This window comes from Crocodylus siamensis, chromosome 9 (genome assembly GCF_052110815.1).
Source record: "Crocodylus siamensis isolate JL-2025a chromosome 9, ASM5211081v1, whole genome shotgun sequence".
Lineage (NCBI taxonomy): Eukaryota > Metazoa > Chordata > Crocodylia > Crocodylidae > Crocodylus > Crocodylus siamensis.
Window position 1 is genome coordinate 24735678 of NC_143403.1, and position 22311 is coordinate 24757988.

The following is a 22311-nucleotide window of genomic DNA, read 5'->3' on the forward strand; positions in this document are numbered from 1 at the left end:
ATCCTGGTTTTTCTTAAACCAGTTTTAGCCATTTTGAAGGTGTTTTATGTGCACTGAACTTCTCTTGTGTTACAGATTTGAACTGGCTTCTGATCACTTATACCAGTTTGTGTGTAATTTCTGTCCCTAGCCAAAAAGGACACTCGGTGACAGACACAAAGCATCTCATATCTCATTTTAAATGTCCCCATTAAAGTTTTCCCACTCAAAACACACACACATCTGCACACACGAGATGGGACAAGATTGCTGTTTAGACAGTGGGATCAGGATCTTTGGCAGCCAGTATTTCAAAGGTTCTCTCAGATACCAAATGACAAAAATATAGATGTAGCTTCAATTTATGGTAAATTGAGTCAGTTTATTTAAGTTTTAAAACAAAGAAGGAAATTAGCTATGGCTGCACCTACCATCTTTTTTCTGTATATAAATCAACCCCACATTTTCAGTTTCAATTTTAGGAAGAACAGCTTTTTCCATTAATACAAGTCAAAGACTCCAGATAAACATCATGAACTGCTATTGTCCTTACAAATCCCACAGAATCAAATAACCAAGAAAAGGATGTGAAGAGTTAAGTGTATTAAAAAGATTAAAATAAAAACTTCATTGAAAGAACTTCAACCCTGGTGTTTTTGTTGTATGAACAAAAATACTATAGATACAAAAGGAGGAAGACATAGCCATAATCTTGTCTTAGTTGTCTATCTTTTGTACTGTAAACTCTTGGGGGTGAGCAATACCTTATATTTACATACTCTTATACTGAAAGAAGTACAGCATCATTAGTAAAACTAATATTATTAATGGGTGCGTGACAGGGCACTTTTGGTGCCTGCCACTTTAAGGCCAAGAGCAGGCAGCCAACAGGTGTGGGCCAGCCTTGATGAGGCCTCTGTTTTAGATCCAGGCTCTCAGGGCTGAGTCAGCAGTCTGCTGCTGGCAGCCAAAAGAGCAACACCCAGATGAGCTGCTGCTTGGAACATCCTTGGATGCAAGGGCAGGAGCTATGGGGATGGCAGGAGGCTCCTGGCCCTCGGTATGACTGAAAACTGCACCCTGCTAAGGAAGGATGGTCTGGTGGGGCTACTTGTGGCAGGGGAGCTCCCGAAAAATGCTAGGCCAGGTGCCTCCCCAGTGAAAGGTAGGAAGGGGCACCTTAAAACCCCAGCCCCCACATCCTGCTGGGTTACCTAGGCTTAGGGGCAGGCACAGGGGCCAAGCACATCTGCAGGCACCTGAGCGCCAGTGACAGGGCAATAGCATGGCCCAGAGAGAGGGCAGGAGTGTGGCCGCAGAGGCAGGTACTAGTATGTGTTGGGCCCACACAAAGTAGGGTGCACCGTTGCAACCTGAAGGGCTGTGCATAAGCAAGGTGCAGAGTAGAGTTGCAGGGGTGATCTGAAGGGCTGTACTGGAGTGGGGGGTGCTGAGTACAGCTGTAAAGGCAACCTGAAGAGGCACATGGGTCAACCCCCATGAGTATGTTAATGCGGAAAGTTGCCCAGTGAGGACCTAGGGACAGAGACAGCCCTATGTGAGATAAGGTCAGAGCCATGTAGAGTAGGGAAGCCTGAGCAACCCAAAGAGCTGCATGGGGTACAGCCAGAGAAATGGCTATTCAAAGGAGCAAGGCGGGTAGAGAGTGGCCCAGTGCCGGGTGGTATACAAGAGGCCCAGTAAGAGTGGACGGAGTGGAAGAGGCCCCAGTGAGAAGGGGATGGTATGCGTGTGGCCTAACAAAGGGCAGTGATACAGTCTCAACATAGGACTGAGTTTGGCCCGCCCTTAAACCAGGGGAGTAGTAATAATCTGAATGCCATCTGCGAGTTATGGGACACAGTGTAGGGAAGGTACAGAGCCATGGACAGAGCCCCCTGGTATCGGGGCATTAAAATGAGCAGCCTCCTACATTTTACACCAATTTATGGAACAACAAATTGTGGCAGGCAAGACTGGATGGATTGCCCAAGTTGGCCCCCTGTCACAGGCTGATAAACAGGGATCCAGTTTTTCCGTTTGCCATGGGAAAACACACAAAATCATGAATATTCTCCTTTAACATAGAAAAACATGGGAAACAGCAGGTTTCCCCCTGCAGGCTGGCAGAGTTCCAGCCTGCAAGGAGCTGCTTTAGGGGGAGTGGGATGTTGGGGGCACAACATGTATGTGCACGTGCACGTGGCAGCCAGCACCTCCTGCAGCTCCCTTCAGGTAAGTCTGTGGGGGTAGGGGAGGGAGAGGGACACAAGCAACACACTGGGGCAGGCGTGGGAACAGGCCATGTGCCAGGCGGGGGCTGGGGAGCACAGATGGCAAGGGTGCGCAGGTCTGTGCCCACACTCTCCATTTCGTACATACCCAGCCCATTCCCCACATAAGCACTCCCTTCCTCATACACTAGTGGACTGGGAGCAGGGGACAGTGGGTTGGGCAGGGGCACCAGCAGGGCATGGGGCTGTGGGTCCACAGTGATGGGAAATAGCATGGGCATGAACAGGGCACCAACATATCATCTGGTCCGGACGATCTCCACCCCAGAGTGTTTAGGGAATTAGCTGAGGTCATTGTGGGACCCCTGGCATGGCTTTACAAGCATTCGTGGTGCTCTGGTGTGGTGCCAGAGGACTGGAAGAGGGCCAACATGGTTCCCATCTTCAAAAAAGGTAGGAAGGAGGACCCAAGAAACTATAAGCCAGTTAATCTTACCTCGATCCTAGGTAAGCTTTTTGAGAGAACTACCCTGGCACATGCCCACAAGGGGCCAGCAGGGGAGATTATGCTTAGGGGCAATCAACATGGGTTCATTAGAGGCAGGTCCTGTCAGATCAACCTGGTAGCCTTCTATGACCAGGTCACCAAATCCTTAGATGCAGAGGTAGCAGTGGACATAGTCTTTCTGGAATTTCAGAAGGCCGTTCTCATTAAAAAACTGGGGGACGGTGGTGTCGACACCCACACAGTCAAATGGGTTGCCAACTGGCTGGAGGGCTGCACCCAGAGAGTGGTGGTGGATGGGTCATTTTCGACCTGGAGGGATGTGGGCAGTGGGGTTCTGCGGGAATCAATCCTCAGGCCCGCACTGTTCAACATCTTCATCAGCGATTTGGATGAGGGGGTAAAAAGCACCCTGTTCAAATTTGCTGATGACACTAAGATGTGGGGGGATGTGGGCACACTAGAAGGAAGGAATAGGCTACAATTGGACCTAGACAGGTTACACGGGTGGGCGGATGAGAATAGGATGGGATTCAACACTGACAAGTGCAAGGTGCTGCACCTGGGGAGGAAGAACCAGCAGCATAGCTACAGACTGGGGAACTTCCTTCTCATCAGCGCAGAGGCAGAAGAGGATCTTGGAGTCATTATTGATGCCAAGATGAACATGGGCCGGCAGTGTGGGGATGCAGTCAGGAAGGCCAACTGTACATTGTCATGCATCCACAGATGCATCTCAATCAGGTCCAAGGAGGTGATCCTCCCCCTCTATGCAACACTGGTTAGGCTGCAGCTCGAGTACTGAGTCCAGTTCTGGGTGCTGCACTTCAGGAGGGATGTGGACAGCATGGAGAGGGTCCAGAGGAGGGCCACTCGCATGATCAGGGGGCAGCAGGGCAGGCCCTACAAGGAGAGGCTACGGGACCTGAACCTGTTCAGCCTCCACAAGAGGAGGCTGAGGGGGGATCTAGTGGCCTGTTACAAACTGGTCAGAGGTGACCAGCAGGCATTGGGGGAGTCCCTGTTCCCCCAAGCACTACCAGGAGTGACTAGAAATAATGGTCACAAGCTGGCAGAGGGTAGATTGAGACTAGACATCAGGCGGCACTACTTCACAGCCAGGGCGGCTAAGATCTGGAACCAACTTCCAAGAGAAGTGGTGCTGGCTCCTACCCTGGGGGTCTTTAAATGGAGGCTGGACGAACACCTTGCTGGGGTCGTTTGACCCCAGTATTCTTTCCTGCCATGGCAGGGGGTCAGACTTCATGATCTGCTCAGGTCCCTTCCAACCCTACTATGAAACTATATCAAGGATGCTCAGCACCACAAAGCAGCAAGGGAGGGAAGAAAGTGGGACAGCCACAGCTGGACCTGCATCATGGTAAGCAAAAGGGGTACAGAGTTAGTACCTGGTGGGGTGGGGAGTTGTGGGTGGGGAGTAAGGGGTACCTAGGGTTGTGGGGGGGCAGCAGATCAGGAGTGAAGGACCATGCTGACAAAATGGGGTCATGCTGAGGAAATGGGGTCATAAATGGGGTCACGCTGAGGAAAAGTCTGGGAAGCGCTGCATTAGAGGTCCCTTGCAACAGAGTCTAGCAATCTGTATTTAATAAGCAAAGATTGTTTGGGTTCCAAATTGTGAGTTTCATGTGGCTCACCCACTGCAGAGGGACTGAAAAAATGGAATGCAGTGGCCTCTGTTTATTCCACTTATGTTCCTTTGTTTTTCAATCTTTTGTTTAAAATTCCCACTCTCGTGACTCGTGTGATTTCCCTTAATCTCAACTATAAATCATCCACTGTGGCATTATTTTTTATTGATGTTTTCCCTTCTGAAAACACCAGACCAATTTCCTATGTTCTGTTATTCTACTTTTACGTCCAGTCTGGAAACTTTTAGCTACCAGTTACAACTACATGTAAAAAATTGCCTTGCAGTATTCAGCAAGTCCAAGTCAGAAAATACTGCAAATGCTGAAGAGATTGCTCCATTATAGGCTTGTTTATTTTTTATCCCTACGGCTTTTTAATTGCACAGATGTAAAAACCACTGCATCTGCCTCCTGAAGATTCACAGCTCTGTTAGTCTAGTCCTCTTGGGCTCTTCTCTGACTCCTGCCAGCCAACATCTGTAACTGGAAAAGCCACTGCCCTACAGAATCTACTTAAGTCAAATAGGATAAACAGCACCTACCAATCCAAAAGCAAGAACCCCTTCAAACAATGTAGTGAGCAAAAACTTCACTCAGTATGTTATGGGATCAGTCTGGGAGAGGCACCAGACACGATGCTATAAGTGCCTATATAAAAGAATGGATGAAGCACGATGCAGTTCTAAAGAGGCACAGCAGGAGCTCAGTGTTAGGGGTAGAGCTTTTGTATTGCCTCTTCAAAGAGGAAAAGATAACAGGTTTTGAGGATGGGGTATAGAGTTATACAAGGAGGGCTGTTTCAGTATTGGACAGTACGGGGGTACAAAGAAACAGATATAGGTGTGGGACAGACATATACTTTCTATCAGGAGCAGTGAGGCTTAATTAATGTTTGTAAAGTGCTTTGAGATCTCTTAATAAAATGATTTACTAAAATAACTTCTAGAAAGCATAATTTGCCAGGTCATCCAGTCTGCTTCTGTCACAAAATCCACAGGAGGTTAGCAAATCCAGACCACTGGAGAATCAGATAAATTAGAGATGAGAAAGACCTATTAGGTCATTTTATCCATCCAACTGCCAATACAAGTCTGTTCCTACAGTGAATTTTCAAGTGCTTTGTCCACTCCAGTTTGAAAATGACCTAAGTGATGCGAGATTATCCCACGGTCTATTACATCTCTTTTGGGAAATGTTCCCTGATATTCAGCCTAAGATTTCCTTTGCTTTATTTCATCCCATTACTGCTAGTTATACCCCCTTGGGACACTCTAAACAATAGATCTAATTTTGATTTAAAAACACAGAAAAAATTCACCTAAGTTCACCCCATTGCTTGTGCAGCAGGAAAGTAACGAAGTAGCATAAAAGGAAAAATCACAGAAACTAACTACAATCTATATAGAAGAGATTAGAAGGCAATGCCTCTTACTATCTGGCAACTCCCTCTAGCAAATATGCTGAGGGAGCAGTATCTTAGCCAGAGAGCCAATTGTGAACCAGGAAGAGAAAACCCAGGATGCTGAGGTTTGGTGAGCCCATCCCTGAAAGGGATAGGGAACTAGGAAGATTATGAATGAAAGCCCATTCAGAGCAAGGGAATTAAAAGGTAACACCAGAAGACCTTCACTCCACCAGATAATATACAGATTTCAGCAATGTGAGGATTGGTGTGTTGCAAGCCATGCAAGCAAGAACTTACTTTGATGTTGAATTGATAGTGTTTCTTTGCTCAACAGAACTAGGAAAAAAGCAGCTGGAGTCTGAAGACACAAGGACAGCCCGGCTGAAAGTTCAGAATAAAGGATGCCACAGTATCCTTAACTCACAGTCCACCTCATATGAACGTGGCCTGCTTTCTTAGCAAAGCTGATTTCCAAATACATTTAAAACAGTGAAAAAACTCAACATGAGAGTAGCATTACTCCAAAAGAGGGATTAATCCCAAAGAGGGTGAAAGAATTAACTGGTAGGCTGAGTTTATGTGTATGGTGTTTCAGTTTGGATGGCAGATTTTATATCATGCCTCTGACAACACACCATAATGGTAACATCACATTACAGTTAAACAATAGTGGTGCTGGCACACACCCACTATGACAACTCAACTTCAAATGAGTTTAACTCAAAGACCTCACTGAGATATAGTAGGTTGGATCTAGTCTCAGACCCAGCTAATGTGTAAATGACAGAATGGCAGATATCTCTGTGAGTAAGAGGTCTGCAAGTCAATGGAGTGCATTTACACTGTGTGTCAGTGCCCCAATCCTTCCCTGACTTAACTGCATATTTAAATCTGTTTACCACCAGGAGTCTGCACAGCTGCTGATCGTTGCTGATCCGTTTTAGGGAAACTGCACGAGGGGTCTGACAGCATTAACAGACCACCACAGTTCTTTAACTTTACATAACCAGATTTAGCTTTTAAAAAATTGTAGGGGGCCTTGGAGGAGTTAGGTTAGGAAAAAGGGGAACACCTCAATATCTAACTTTTAAATGAGCCTTTATTTCGTTACCTTTTCTTCCCCAGGAAACTAATTTTCCTCCTGAATGCTGTAGCTGTAATCTTCCCAATTAACATTTTTAATAATAAGTATTTTCTAGATAATGCCATAATACTCACACAGGTGTGTGCTTCTAATTTAAATACTTACACACATGCTGTGCACACATCAGAAAATTGTTTCTTCCTGTAGGAGATTCCCTCCCTCAACAAAATGAGAACACCTATAGCACCGCACCACCAGAGACATCTGAACAGATTTATAGGGCAACGTCTCTTTCCATGACAGATGTGTGTGTCAAAGCAGTACTATACAGTACACAGCAATGGGTTCTGAAGGAACTGCTTCTGGAGGAATTTAATTTTTTATAGTTCTCCTTTTCCTTAAGGTGATACGGCCACAGGATGTCAGTCGAAGAGAACACGGAACCCACGGGATCTTCTGTCACTCCAGCTAACAACTTAGTTGTTCAAAGAAACACTCCGATTTCTGCCGGGCTTGTCGAGCTATGAAATAAAATTCATTCACAGGAAGTAATCTCCTTTACAGACAAAAACAAACTTTCCTCAGGAGCCCCTACAGCTGCAGTGTGATGGTAAAGGTTTATCATTTTTTTAATTGCCTCTTTTTAGATTATACTTATCTCAAAATACTATATTTTATCTCCGATGTTTACATGGCCCCCATTACTAAACTGAGCACCTCACGATTTTTCAAATGTTTAGACTCAAACCAGCCCTGTGAGATAGAGAAGTCGTATCGTAATTATTATTTTGTTTTAAAAACAATAAAAGACATGTAAAATAAAAAGGCTCAAGAAACAAATAGCCATAAAAAGTGAATTTGAATATTTTCTCATCCAAGAATGCATAACTATTACTGCACCTAAGCCATAATAAGAAACTCTTAGCAAAAGCAAAATAAACTCTGGGAAAAAATGCTATTAGTCCCCAAGTGAACCAAGACAATTCTTAAAGTCTAATCCTCTTAACATATTCTGTGTGGTCAGAAGATGGAAGGGAGAATGGTAACTCTGGTGAGTGAACATGGTTGGGTGTAAGATTCAGCTTCCAGACTAAGAGAACTGTTCAGGTCCTCTCAGGGGAAAGCACATAACAAAAGGTGAAGAAAAGTTTTGCAAGCTTTTCCTCTTGGAGTGTTTTTTAAATGTTGTTTCAGTGATAGCTGGGTAAAAAGTAACTAATGTTACAAAGGCATTTGAGGCCCCTTTAGGCATGAGAGTGATGGATCAGCACCATAGATATCCAGGGCACAAATAGGCCCCAAAATCTTGAAATCCAGTCAAATCATGCACCTGGTCTCTTTGGAACCTACTCAAAGCAAGCAACCAACCAACCACAAAGTTCCCACAGTTAAGATTTACACTAAGAGTTCAAAAAGGCTTGGTATAAGCAGTGTTTGAATCTGCCCAGGAGGAGGATTCTCCAGCAGTTTCATTTTTCTTCCGTTTTTGCAAGGAGTGCCTAGCAAATAACGCTAGCCATCCTCAAAACACAATTCTCCCATGTGGCCCAGTCTTCTGCCATGCTGACTCCAATGGAATGGCACTCCTTCGACTGGCAGCACATATGGCCCATCAGCCACATAATGGCATGTATTCTTGAGTCTCTAGGATAGCAGTGCAGCCAGCTAAAAAGACCATTGTTTTGGATAAACCAACCACAGGAAATCATAGCATGTTTAGGGACTCTGTCATTTTACAGCCACCATCTTGAATTTCATCTCTAAGAGAACAGAATCCAACTAGGCATTCTTAAAAGCTTTAGCTGGCTTATTTTTATTTCTATTTATTTGAGCTCTCCCCTTATTCAAAGCAACTATTTGGAACTATAAAGATTTCTGAGACTGCTGGTTATTCTCTCTCCAATTTATTGTAATTTTTATTATTTATTTGCATTACACAAATATCTTGGACTCCAAAGCACAGGTGCTGCACATACTCTAATAAAGAATCCTAAAGGGCTTAAAATGGTATTCATTCTAGTGAGATGGATGCCACAAGTCCTATACAAAGCAAAGGACTTTGTTTTTAAAATGTGTTTGTTTTCTTTAAAGAAATACAGAATAATCTGTCTTTCTGATTTGCAAGTCAAGACCAAACTTATTTGGCATATTAAAAAGAAAGTCATTCATCTATATAATCAAGGGCCTTGAAATCCAAGGTCAGCGCGGGGTTCACTATGTTCCATGCTCCATTAATAAAGTTCACGAGTCTTTCTGTTTCTTGGAGAACACTTAGCGTGTTAGAATGATTCATATGTAACAATTCCTCAGGTTAAAATTTAGCCCAAAATCTTACAATCCTGATTCACTAATGAATCACTCTTTTAAATAGGGATTTCTTAGTTTGAAGTGCCTCAATAAGGGTGCTGCTGAAAGATGAAAAGCTTTTAATGTTCTCTCAACTTACCTTAGAAGTGCTCCGATATGAAGAACACACACCCAAGTGACAGATTTTCATTCCAACACTTAAATAGGATACCTTTCACGCTTCAAAAAGAAATTTTTTAAGGTATTTTCACATTACCAGGTGATGAGGCCCTCTAAGGGAGGAAAGGAGGAAGGGATGAAGTTCAGCCTCACCTGTGCCACCACCTACCACATGGACAAAATGAAGGCAAGGGTCACGGAAACACTGTGACTAAGAGTTTGCTGTGAGTTATAGGGGCGCCGTGAATTCAGTCAAGACAAGACCATAGAGAAAGTAAATCTAGGATCCACATAGAATCACAGAATAGTAGGGTTTGAAGAGACCTTAGTTGGTCATCTAGATCAACCCTCTGTTCAAAGCAAGATCAACCCTGATTAAATCAAACCAGTCAAGTGTCTGTCAAGCCTGTTCTTAAAAATGTCCAAAAATGGAGATTCCACAGCAGCTCTGTGCAAAGCTTGTTCCAATGCTTAACCTAGAATTCCCTTGTTGCAATTTAAGGTCATGACGCCTTGCTTGGCCTGTCCCCTGAACTCACAGAGAAGTATCTGTCTCCATCCTCCATATAACCACCCTTTAGGCATTTAAATTGCCTGTACACGAGCACAGAGGCTGTTTCGACACTGTGCTGTAATTATGACACAGCAGAGAAGACTTAATTAATCAAGTTTGCTGGAGCATAGTAATTACTGCATGCCAGCAACCTTCTGCATCTTGTGTATCTGCACCCCCACACTTCAAAATGGCAGCAGGGGTACTTGAACTAAAGCTCACCAAACAAGCCTTAGTTCATGTGCCCCTGCTGCCATTTTGAAGTGTGGGGGTGCAGATACACAAGATGCAGGAGGTACACAAGACACTGTGGTACTTTAATTAAAGTGGCTCTCAGAGCTGCTCTAATAAAAGTACCCCCTTACCCCCACCTCTGGAGCACATGTAAAAGTGCCCTTAAAGACTTATCAAATCTGCATCCTGTCCCTCCTCCCCCCAAGTCATCTTTTCCCAAACTAAATAACCCTAGTTCTTTCAGCCTATCCTAATAAATCATGTTTCCCAGGCTTCTACTCATTTTTGTCACTCTCTGATAGATTCTGATCCACACCTGTCCTGAAGTGAGGGGCCCAAAATTGAATGCAGTTATTCCAGGTAAGGCTTCATCAGTGATGAATAGAGCAGTGAATCATTTCCCTTGATTTGCAAGTGAGGCAAATAATTAATACAGCCCAACTGGCCTTTTTTGCAACAAGAACACAGGAGGAGCACATAAAATACATCTTAAGGGACAGAAATAAGAGTAAAGACCTGAGAGACAGACCTACAGGGAGCACAAATCTTCTAGGAGAAGACCCTCAGCGGTGTTAGGAGAAAGAGCTCTCTGTACTTCGGGGCGAACCAGCTAGAAAGTCAGGGGGAAGATCTGCATTACTTTGAGCTTTATGTAAATGAGCCACTCTCCCAAGAGTGGAAAGCTACTGATATAACACGCACAGTGTCTTCTTAGGAAAGAAGGAAAACTAAGGCAAAAGTGGGACCTGATTAAATCCAAGGTCAGCACGGGGTTTCACCATGCTCCATGCTCCTTTAATGAAGTTCACAAGTATTTCTGTTTTTTTGGAGAACACTTAGTGCATTAGAATGGCTCAGATGTAACAATTCCTGGGCCCAAGGTAGTGTAATGTGAATGTAATGCAGCAGGAGGAACTAGGGGGCAGACCCAAACTTATTCAAATAGTGGTACCAGAGAAGCAAATACCAAAAATTCTGCAAGCTCATACCTACTGCTTCCAATACCAGGGGATATTTGGGCATGGAGAAGATCTCTCATAAGATCCAGCCTTAGTATTTCTGGTTAGCCTGGAGAAAGCATGTTTAGGACTGGTGCAGGTCATGTAAGGGGTGTGGTCCCCAAAAGGGATGAAGAGTATTCCTAGGGCCCCTATGGTCTCCATGCAGTCTGGAAGACCCCTGGAAAGGATAGCGATGGATACCCTGGGCCCCACACCCATTACACCACGTAGAAACCAGTGTGTTTCAGTAGTGACTGACTATTTTGTGAAGTGGGCAGAAGCATAATCTTTCCCTGATCAGAAGGCTCAGAGTGTGGCAAACATGTCTGTTGAGAGCTTTATGTACTACGACAGTGTACCTTGATGACTGCACACTGAACAGCGATGACATTTTGAATCTCAGCTATTTCATCTACGATGTGACCAACTGGAAATCAACAAAACCGACACCACACCTTATCATCCCCAATCTGATGGATTTTCTCTGGTTGAAACTCTCCTCCCTGATCAAAAACAATCAGGTGGAGTGGGATAAGATACTCCCTCATGTCATAGTGGCCTACTGGAGCATTGTACAGTCTTCTATGGGATATATACCATATATAAAGTTGTTTGGACAGGAGATTTCCCTACGTGTTGATCTTGTTTCTGGAGTAAATATATCAGAATAATTTAACAATCCATCTAAATATGTCACAAAGATAGCAGAATACCCACATTCAGTTAGCCAAGCTGTTAAGCGACATCAGGCTGTAGCCACACAAAGGCAAAAATAGTATTATAAGCTCAAGGTTACTGGACAGGTGTATGAACCAGGAGAGCTGGTGTAGGTATAGAACCAAACCAGGAGTTCGGGTCAGTGCCAAAAGCTATGTAAGAAGTTCAGTGGCTCTTATACAGTCATCAGGAAATTGTCTAAGGTGTTACAGGAGCTGACAATCAGGCCAGCTGGACAAACACCTGTAGTACACTATAATAGGATAAAACTCTGTGTATGTTCACAGGACAGAAACCCTGGTCTGACAAAGGAGCTAGGGGGACTGTTCATCAGCAGCCAAGACATTGGCAGAGGCTTCACAACAGAACCCTTACCAATACAATCCCCCAATATGTCCAATAGGGTGCTGCCAAAGGATGCTTCTGGATCAAGAAATATAAGGTGGGATCCATGGCCTGATGGAAATGAAGATAATGAGTATGAACAAGTCTTTTGGGTAGTACCAAGGCTGGGTACAACAAGGGATATGCAAATCCTACCACAGCCAGTGAGGGTCCACACCCCTGAATCCCTTGGTAGATCACACAGTGAGTGGAGACCACCCAGGTGGTTTAGGAACTACATAGTGTAACTTAGTAGGATGTGGGGCTGCATCCAGTTAAAGGTGTGTGTATGGGGAGAAGCGGGGGAATTATAATGTGAATACAATGCATGTAACAGCAGGAGGAACCAGGGGGCAGTTTACAGAGCTGTGCTGAATGTTAATTTGGAATACAACTTCCAGAAAACCCCAGGAGTGGGGGGCAAGGGAAAAAGGAACAGGAAACTTGAAACTGGAGTAAGAGGAAGAGAGAGCGGTATACACATGGAACCTGGTCATTTCTAGCTAGGAGTCCACAGTGGAGCTGGAGAGTGCGGCTCAGTCAGCCAGGACTGTGGACCGCAGGAGCACGACTCAGACTTGGGGACAGCTACTGGCTGCTGTTTGAGCACTCTAGAAACCAAAGACTTGTTTGGTGACACCTCAGGAAGTGTGTGTGTGGGGCGGGGGGAGGAATTATGGTCCTGAGTGTATGTTACACAGTGCTGATGTTTCTGTATATTTTACCATTTCCCTCCCTGTGGCCCGTTGGCCCCTATGATTTTCTATGTAAGAGTGAGAACTCTCCCTTCCTTCTTGTGCCAGGTCCTGGTGCTGCAGCATTGGCACAGTAGGAAGGAATACAGCAATGTTTGGCTTAAGGAAGAAAAAAAGAGGGTGCAGAACTAAAAGAATTTTGGAACATAAAAATCTTCCCTAAAAAGTGCCCATCAAAGTACCTGACAGCCCTGTTATAACCAAGTAAGAAGTCATGGGAACATACTCCTCTTCTGAAACACAAGCTACAAATTAACCTAGGTGGGAGGCACTGCACAGAGGTGCAGAGAGCAAAAGGAGTGACCATCATCTTATATGTTGTGGTTGGTCTCAAATAAAAAGCTACTACTTTTGTTCTCTTTTTTAAAAGGAGAAACTTAAAAAATATGCACTTGTAAAACAAGTGGCACAGTGTACAAAACCAACACATGGTGGTAGCTCTGTTCCTGGCAAAATACCATAAGCCTGTTCTGAATAACTGCCAGTAGAGCTATGCATGGCCCAAGGACAGAAAGAGGAGGCCTAACACCCTACCTTCAGCCATCACTATAACAGAGCAGCTTGCTCTACACATGAAGCTTTCTACTCTCTTACTGCAAAGTACAACCCTCCTTCTGATATAATGAAGTCTGTGAGACTGCCCCTGCTGTCCCCAGCTGAGCCCATCTCAGGTGGGACAGGAGCAGCTCTGGAGGCTACCCCTCCCCAAGGTCAGCTGGGGGAAGCAAAAGTGGGGGAGAGAAGGGAAGTGGTATTCAGCTGGGCATGGAGAAGGAGGGAGGGGATGCCAAGTGCAGGGAGGAGGGTGGTTCTTACCTGATTTGGGGGCTCAAAAAAAGTCTTCAGCTGCTGCTCCTGCAGTGTAGTCCAAAATAGGAGTGTGACCGTGCCACTGTAACACTTCTGGATCCACTCCCAAGTGCATCCACTCCTTCCAAAAGAAGGAGAGAGTAGGATTCCAAGCTTCTGCATGGGGACATGGCTTGGAAACTAGGCCTAGCTGCTGCCTAGGTTCCATAGGATCAGAAAGATCTGTAGGTTCTTTCAAACCCCCAGGGAGACAGGTCAGATGATTTGAAAGGACTGGGGTGGGGATAAGGAAAAACACTCAAGTGAGACAAATTAAATGAGGTGGAAACTTAATTTAAATCTTGATGCACACATTCAACTATAACACTTAAGGAGGTGAACACTGAAATAATATAGCACGGCATGAATGTTATAACTGCATAGCCAAAATTCTGCAAGTTGAGGTCTTCTATTGAAATTGGTTTATATCATGAGGAAGGATCCTAACAATATTTCTAAATACTAACTTACTCTTTTGACACAGGTGGAATGGTGTGCTGAAACAAAAGAATTCTGTATGAATCTCAAATATATATTACACACTGAGTTATAATGGATGTCTAGTCCAAAAATTCAAAGTGCTACTGGATGAAAATTTTATGGTTCCCAATGTCTAAGTTTGTGTCATAACCTCTAGGGTATTTAAGCCTACCTTTGTATAAAGATAACAAAAGGACAATCTAGAGCTACCCCCAGGGAAAAGACAGAAAAGTCCAGCCTTCTAGGTTCACTCAGTTTCTAGGGAAAACACAGAATCTTATTTCGCTTGCCCCAGACGATTTTGTTCAAATCCCCAAGCCCTTCAAGTCTGGCTAACAAGAAACTTCCCAGTAAACCCCTGTATAAAAATGCTTTTCATAAGTCTTTAAAAATGCCTTAAATTCTCTATATATTTAGTAAGACTTTTACTTCTTTAAAATGTCCCTTGTTGCTCCTCGAGATAATGCTCTAGTGATATATTACAACAGCAATGCAGTACTGCAAAGCAATGGGATAGCCAGACAAATATTAAATCTTATTTTCCTCTTGGCTTAAAAGAAGCAGAAAACCTTTTTATAGCCAGAGCTCTTGATGCTTCTCTGTCCTCCCACTGGAAGCCCAGCCCGACCTACTCTCCAAGATGCTTTCTGTATTAGATGTGGGAGCGGCAGTACAAGCTTGCAAGTGTGGCAATTGCTGTTAACAGGGGAAAGCAGGGTGAATGAGTACTGAACTGTGCTTTTCCTCTGGGACACAAAACATATCTGTCTATTAAACAACAAAACATTACTGATCTGTTCCTTAACAGAAACCTAAGCCCCAAAGATGAAGAAAGAGAAAAGGAGGTTTTTGTTGTTGCTTTTTTAAATGAAGACCAAAAATGTTTATAGAAAAATGAGGAGCAAGAAAATATATATATTCCTTTTGCTAGATCACAGGCTGACACAAAGAGACTATTTTCCACATCATCAGAGCAGCCTCTGCCTCATCATATATTCTGTTGATTCTTTAAGTTGGTGCATGCAGCCTTTAAATTATGACAATAATGTTATTTATAAAACAATTACAAGTCCTTTTTAAAGAGATTCCCCATGAATACTGCAAGAAGGACTGAACTTCTGTAAAATCTTTGACCAGAGGCTTGATTAGCACTGGGTAGCTAACTTGAAAGAAGGGCTTCTAATTTCCAGCCTTTAGAAAGTAAAATCTTACATAAACGATAGACACCTAGCTGCATTAAAAAGGCTAAATCCCTGTGGTAAGTAATCAGTGGGACACAAAACAACGTGGCCACTTGACTTCCATTGACAAGATGCACATTGGTAAGTCTCCACATGTTGCATTAAATAACTCTTACAAATCAATGATTTGTAAGCATCCTCTGAGCTCTACCCAGAAAGCTTGACAACAATGTGCTAATTGTTTAAAATCTTAGTCATTTTAGTGATGTTCTAGTATTGTGATACTTTGAAAGCTACAATTCAAGAGGATTCTAGTTCAATCTTTCCAAAATATTTGCAATTTACAAATTACCAAACTATATAATTAAGAGAGCCAGTCCAGGAGGCACTGAAGTCTACATACTGATTCTTTAAACCCACTGGGCTGGCTGTTATGGTTGTGGAAAGCTGACTGGCTCTGCATCACCTACCCTGGAGAGATCATAAACTCCACAGGACTGGAGCTTGTAAACTCTGCAGCCCTCAGCTGAACACCAGTCCCACTTCTTCAGAGCTTGAATACAACTGGAACTCCAGTCACACTTCAGGGGACACATCCAGCATATGGCATAGCTGAGAAATCAGGTTAGCTGGAGTTCAGATAGCTGATGACACAAAAATGCTTATGAAAATAAATTTTTAGAAAAGGATGAAAACACAACTCTAATTGAGTGGTTAAACAATGATATTTTTATAAATTATGATTTATTCTGAAAAAAATCTATTTTCTGTGCAAATTCAATTAAAAGAGGTTGGATGCTAAATAAATCCTATCTCTACCAGGAAAAGTTTGCTGACATAGCAATCCTAGAAAAATTTCCCAGTATAAACTTATACCAGCAGCAACAACAAAAAACTGCTTTACCAGTAAACCTTACTGTCTGGGAGCAAGATATGCTATACCTACAAAAGCACTTTTAGGCTCAAGCGTAGTTTGAACAAAACTACCCCCTCTCTTTGCAGTGGCAGGACTTTGAGAGTGTTCGTCCCCCTGCTTTACCAGTGGCAAGTTAAAGCATGTTTTGATGTTTCAGATACTGTGCTCGGTGAGGGCTCTTACTAAAGTTTAAGAATAGATTAGACAAATACTTGTCTAGAATGGGTCCGCTAGAGATGATCCTGCCTTGAAACACCTGACTGACACTTCTGTCTCAGCAAAAGTTTCACTGTAGATCTAAAAAGCTTCAGTAGAAGAAAGAGGTAAAACACAAGTCACAACAGAATTTTTCTTAAGTCACACCATGAATGTCTGCACATACACAGACATACAAATACATATAAACATGAAAAGAAAGATAAGGAAGGTGTCAATTTAAAGCCTCTGGGAATGTTCACCATTAACAAGTCCAGTTTAGGAGCTTTTTTTTAGGGGAGATAAGGAATGCTGTTGATTTGGGCTTGGGAAATGTAGGCACGAAATGAGAAGTTGAAGCACGATTTTCTCCCTGTTTATTGAGGTTCTATATCACACTACTGAAGTTAATGCAAACAGGAAGATCATAAAAGAACATAATGAAAGTCTTGCACACTGGGACTGAGAGACTGGTTGGTTTCAGTTACTGAATATAGCTTTGGAGGCACACCACACAAGAGTGAGTAACTCCACAGTATTACACCACTATATATTATAGCTTTTTATGCTTTTTTTTCCTGCATTGCTATTTAGGCGGCAACCTACTGCCCCATGTATTGTACCCTATCCAAAAGAACTTTAAAAGCACAGAAGATTAAAACTAACTTCTGCTAACTGTGTTTAAAGAAATATCTGCCATTTCCTTAGATGCCATATAAACAAACAGGCATAATACATGTAAACACACATTTGTAACATACATGATTACCCAGGTCTAAGGGTCTTAAACAAGAGCTTAATTTTCCAGTAGTAACAGGATAAACTGTTACCTAGCTTTTCAATGACAGACAGCTATGAATGAGGAATTTACTAATTTGGGAAAGTTCTTTCACAGGATCTCTCTTACACCTGCAGTATATTCACTAACACCATCCAGGAGAACTAAATGAACACCCCTTGAAGTGGAGAGACTCTTCTCTTACACTTCAACCTTGTGTTAAATTTAATATAATTCAAGATTTCTGATAGATAACATTGGTTACTCCACTCCACTGCTGCTTGAGACTAAGGTCAAGCAAGAGAGACTGAGAGTGCTCTTTTCATGCACTGTTAGCTCCAGGCACAAAGGGGCCTTCTGCATCGCAGTCAGGGGTTTTCAGCAGCAGCGATATTCGCTATCAAAGAATAGTGAAAACACAAATCGCTCCAAACAGCCATAGTGGAGAAGATGTACCCAGGACAACATACAATGTTTTGTATAAAATGATACACCACAATGTACCAAAAACAAAAACAGTTTGCCTTAAAGACAAGCCAGGTTCTGAGTCTGGTGAGAAAAATTCCTGTAAACCATTTCTCAATTATTTTTATAGAATCTATAGTGGATGTGGGGATTTACTTGCACCATTTATTCTCATTTCAGAGTTCATTTCCTATCTATATTCCTAATTCTTGCGTGTTACTTCTAATTAAAAATAATGTGTTTCTAAAGGGTAGATATAAAGTTATCTTTTGTTGTTTTGGCTTAAACATCAAAATAAATTATATGCAAAATGCATGTTCTGAGAATTCCACATATATTCTATGTAAAATACATAAAATATGTATTAAAATAGCACAATACAGAGTAGAAGGAGAGCATCAGTCTGGCTAAACAATTGCCCCTTCACCTTACAATCAAAGTATTCTAACATTGTCTTGAAGTATATAGCATTGTCAGTATACATTACCCAAACACAACCAAACTTGCTTAATTCAATTTAGCTTTTGAGCCCATTTCATTCAAATGTTCAGTGTAATATAAATTAACAGGTCCTAGACAATATATTTAGTATACAGACTTTCAAACATACAAAGACTGGTTAAGACATTATATCTTTCTAAACTACTGATATACCAAACATATTCACGAGATCAGACATTCCTTTGCAATTTCTTCCAAGAAGAGAAATACACACATTCCAATCGAAATTGAAGTTTAAAATTCCTATTAAAGTAGCTTTTATGTAATTAGATTGGAATGAATGTGCAACAGTGCCCATTGCAGGAAACTTCAAAGCAGTTATACTAAAGAAATCACAGCCCATTTCAATGTGCCCACAAGAAGAAAGAATGGCTCTCTAGAGGATAAGAGTATATTAGTCTCTGTATGTAATAGATTTTATTGACCATATGGAACTGATATAAAAATTGTGTTGTAGTGGGTAGTCTTGGATTTGAGACAGGAATGTGACACAAAATACAGTTCCTATAAAAAGCCTGGCAGCTTTCTAGCAGCCTTTGCAATCAGAAGAACCTAAAACATTTACCTGATTGAGTCACTGATGAGTCCCAGTTCAAAGCAAAATCTGAAGATTCACCCTCTTCAACTGAAAGAAATAAAATACAATTGTGATTTCTAAAAAAAACTTGGAAAAAACAAGTGAGGTAATTAAGTCCACTATACATTAAAAAAATAAACCATTCTCCATACAATCTTGTTTATGCTGATCATTTTACTAATTTTTTTGCTTTCTCATTTTCAACAAGGATACTAAATTTGTGCTGCAATTTTTTTCCCAGCTTAAAAAAAACTATATTTACTCATGCAAATTTGATAGATTTAACTAATAATTTATACTGTGCATCCAAGTATAGGGGGCTGTGGCAAACAAAAAAAAAAAGACACATGCAAAACTGCTGGTGCAAATACAGAGGCTGCTTTTGAAAATGTGACCTTACCATGTCACTCCAAAGAACCGTTCTATAAGACAATGTTACCCAACATATTTAAACAACACAAAAAAGGTATTTTCCAAAAAATTAAGACACAAAACACCATTTATAATGTGCAGCTATATTTTAATAGTTGAGTCACAAATATTTATATTTATAGCATAACTTACAGCATAACCATATGAAAACTGGCAGAGAGAGGTTTCAGCACTTTGAAGAAACATGCTCCTGGTTACTGCACATGGGAAAAAACTACACATAACATTTTTTTGTTTGACTGTTAAAATTGTATTTGTCCTTCTGCCTTTAGAAACAGCATAAAGACAAGCTGACAACTATGGGCCTAATCCTGCTCCCACTAAAATCCAAACTAGTTTTACTACTGTCAAACCATATGTATTTGAAAGCTATAGATGCAGAGAGTGTTAATATCTTTCTTTGTAGTCATATATAAAAGAATATCTTAATTCCCCACTCAAAAAAAATTAAATAATGGTCTTGTGTAGTCCAGTATAAATCATTACTGAACACTTACCCAAATCTCACTTTATCTAAAAATGTGCAAATGATGTCAATACACTGCTGTAAACTCACACATACAGCCTCCACTGGCTACAATAGGAGTTATACATCCAGGCTTTGAGCTTTATTTACAATCCTTTGATTCAATTTTTATTAGGAGGTAGCCTCATTTTTTTTTTACTCAAGAGTCCTAATATCCTTGAGCTGATCTATCAAGTTGATAGAAATTAATGTTAAAAAGAAATTTAGACATGAAAAGATAATCACATAAGTAGTGTTTGGAGGTGCTGTAATTTTATGTGCAGTTCTAGCAGCTATCACACATTCCAGACAGCCACAAATACAGTAGTGCTATTATACAATTTTGCTATTCACCATGATCACAATTTGGCCCTTCTATTGATGCCATTTCTTTAAAATTAATTATATTATTTTAAACAGGTCTACATTAGCATGAAACAATTTTCACAAAATATATTTAAAAGAAGCAAAACAAAGAAATATATAAAACTTAAAAGTTTTAGAGTCAAGGCCAAAACTCTCTGACAGAGGATTGGGCCAAACATTCTTTCTTGTAAAGCATTCACCCACCATTTTGTATCTTTTATCACCAGGTTGTTTAATTTTTGTGACAAGTATTACAAGCAACAGGAAAATTCTGGACATATTTTTACAATTTATTCAACTCTTAGACAAAGATACATGTTAACATTAAAATTACATATACTTTGAGGATGATGTTTTCTTCTAATATCAGCTGAGCTTGCTTACATAGGAATGTCTTATTCAAGAGAGATAGGTATTAAGTAATGGATTTTTTCCCCAGAAAATATGCAGGTTTCTAAAAACTGATAAGAGAGAAAAATCAATGTTTGTTAAAAAATTGTTAAGGTTTTAAATTTAGAAATGGTTAAAGAAGAAGAAATACACAGAAGTATTGCTGGTCATTTGTAATTTTAGCAACAGACCAGTTCTCATTTTGGTTAAGCACTGGAGACTGCTATAATCCTTGAGTTGTAGGTCACTTGATTTCCACAGTGCAACAAAACTGCACTTTTAAGAATCCCTTAAATGAGGGCAAAGGTTTAAGACAGCCACTGTTGGCATTAATTCGTTTTGCTCCCCACTGAGTGGAAGAAGGAGGGAGAATATATATTTGAACATGACAGCACTTCAATTCATTGTATATTATTACTGTCATGATTTCATGTTCCTCCCTACACATTTAAGCAATTGCATCACATAGTTTATGTTGCTACAACTTCATACAACAAGGGAGTCAATAGGCAAATAGCCTTGCTAGCTTAGATATAAAAGTATTTTCATGAAGCTATTGCTCACCCTTTATTTTTCCTTTTTTTTGCTTTTTTATTTATTTATTTTTTGAACAAACACTATCTTTTATAGAATCAACGATGAGAAAAAGTAATAGCAAACCCCCTCTAAGAGGTATTGTTATATTTGACTACTGTGCAACTGAACGGGTTTTCTTTATCCAGCCAAACAGGAGTTCAAATTGGCCTCTTCAACAATAAGGCAACTGGCAGGGGCAATAAGAAAAAAAGACACCAGATCACATCACACTGTTTGAAATGGGTGCTTGCTGTGGATGCAGGAAAGCTATAGATAGTGCAACAGAAAGGCTGGCATGGCTAGTCTACTTCCCTTAAATGGGATTCTTACTATAGGAATTATTGCTACTATTTCTGCAGCACCATAAGAATGCATGGGGCCTAACGGACAATTAGAAAGACAGGTCCTTTGCCCAAAGAAACTGCAGTAAGCCTGATCCTGCAAACACTCTGGTTATTCATATGCCCTTTTATTTGCAAAAATTGCACTCTATAGTAATCAAGCACCAAGGGATGACAAACCAAGGACAAGACAAAATGCTACACGAAATATTAAAAATAACACTATTTATCTGGCATGCCAGGACTATTAGCAAGCCTCTACTATTTAACTATCTGCTTTATTCATAATTTGTGGCATGAACTGTGGCATTTAAGAAGGGAAAAGCAGACAAGAGGTTACAGCACAGACATAACAGTTGGGAAAGCAGGTTATTTTCCCAGGATTGCTGTAGGCTTTTAGCATAACTTTAGGCAAGAAGTTATCTAACCAACCTGTGCTTCACTTCCCCTCTCCCAGAAATAGGAATAATAATTTCCTCAGACAGCTGTTATAAGATTTTACTCACTAGTCTTTCTAAATTGCTAGATATAAATCATTATGTAAGGACAAAATATTCAATGAACATTTTTAACCTGAACTGTGACAACAAATATTCAAGCATAAAAATTTCAAATCAAGAGATGAATGCTTATATTTCTTAAACTAAACTTTAATACTTGAACACCAAAGGCTAAAATTTGCCTTTTGGTGCATGTGCCTCTCACTGATTTTATGTTGAGCGCACACTCAAGAAATGTGCCCTGTCGGTTAAGGCAATCTGCATGGTAGCTTTGGTTAGGGTGATGGTGA

General features: G+C 41.3%; 1 protein-coding gene across 5 annotated transcripts in view; it reads right to left on the reverse strand.

Moving 5' to 3' along the window:
• Positions 1 to 22311, reverse strand: part of ZNF423 (zinc finger protein 423) — a 316969-nt gene that overhangs the window by 231564 nt on the left and 63094 nt on the right. For all 5 annotated transcript variants that reach the window (XM_090063764.1, XM_090063768.1, XM_090063765.1 and 2 more), the window contains exon 2: positions 18900 to 18959. In XM_090063764.1, coding sequence (XP_089919890.1) covers positions 18900 to 18959 — 60 coding nt within the window. The remainder of the gene's footprint in view (positions 1 to 18899; positions 18960 to 22311) is intronic.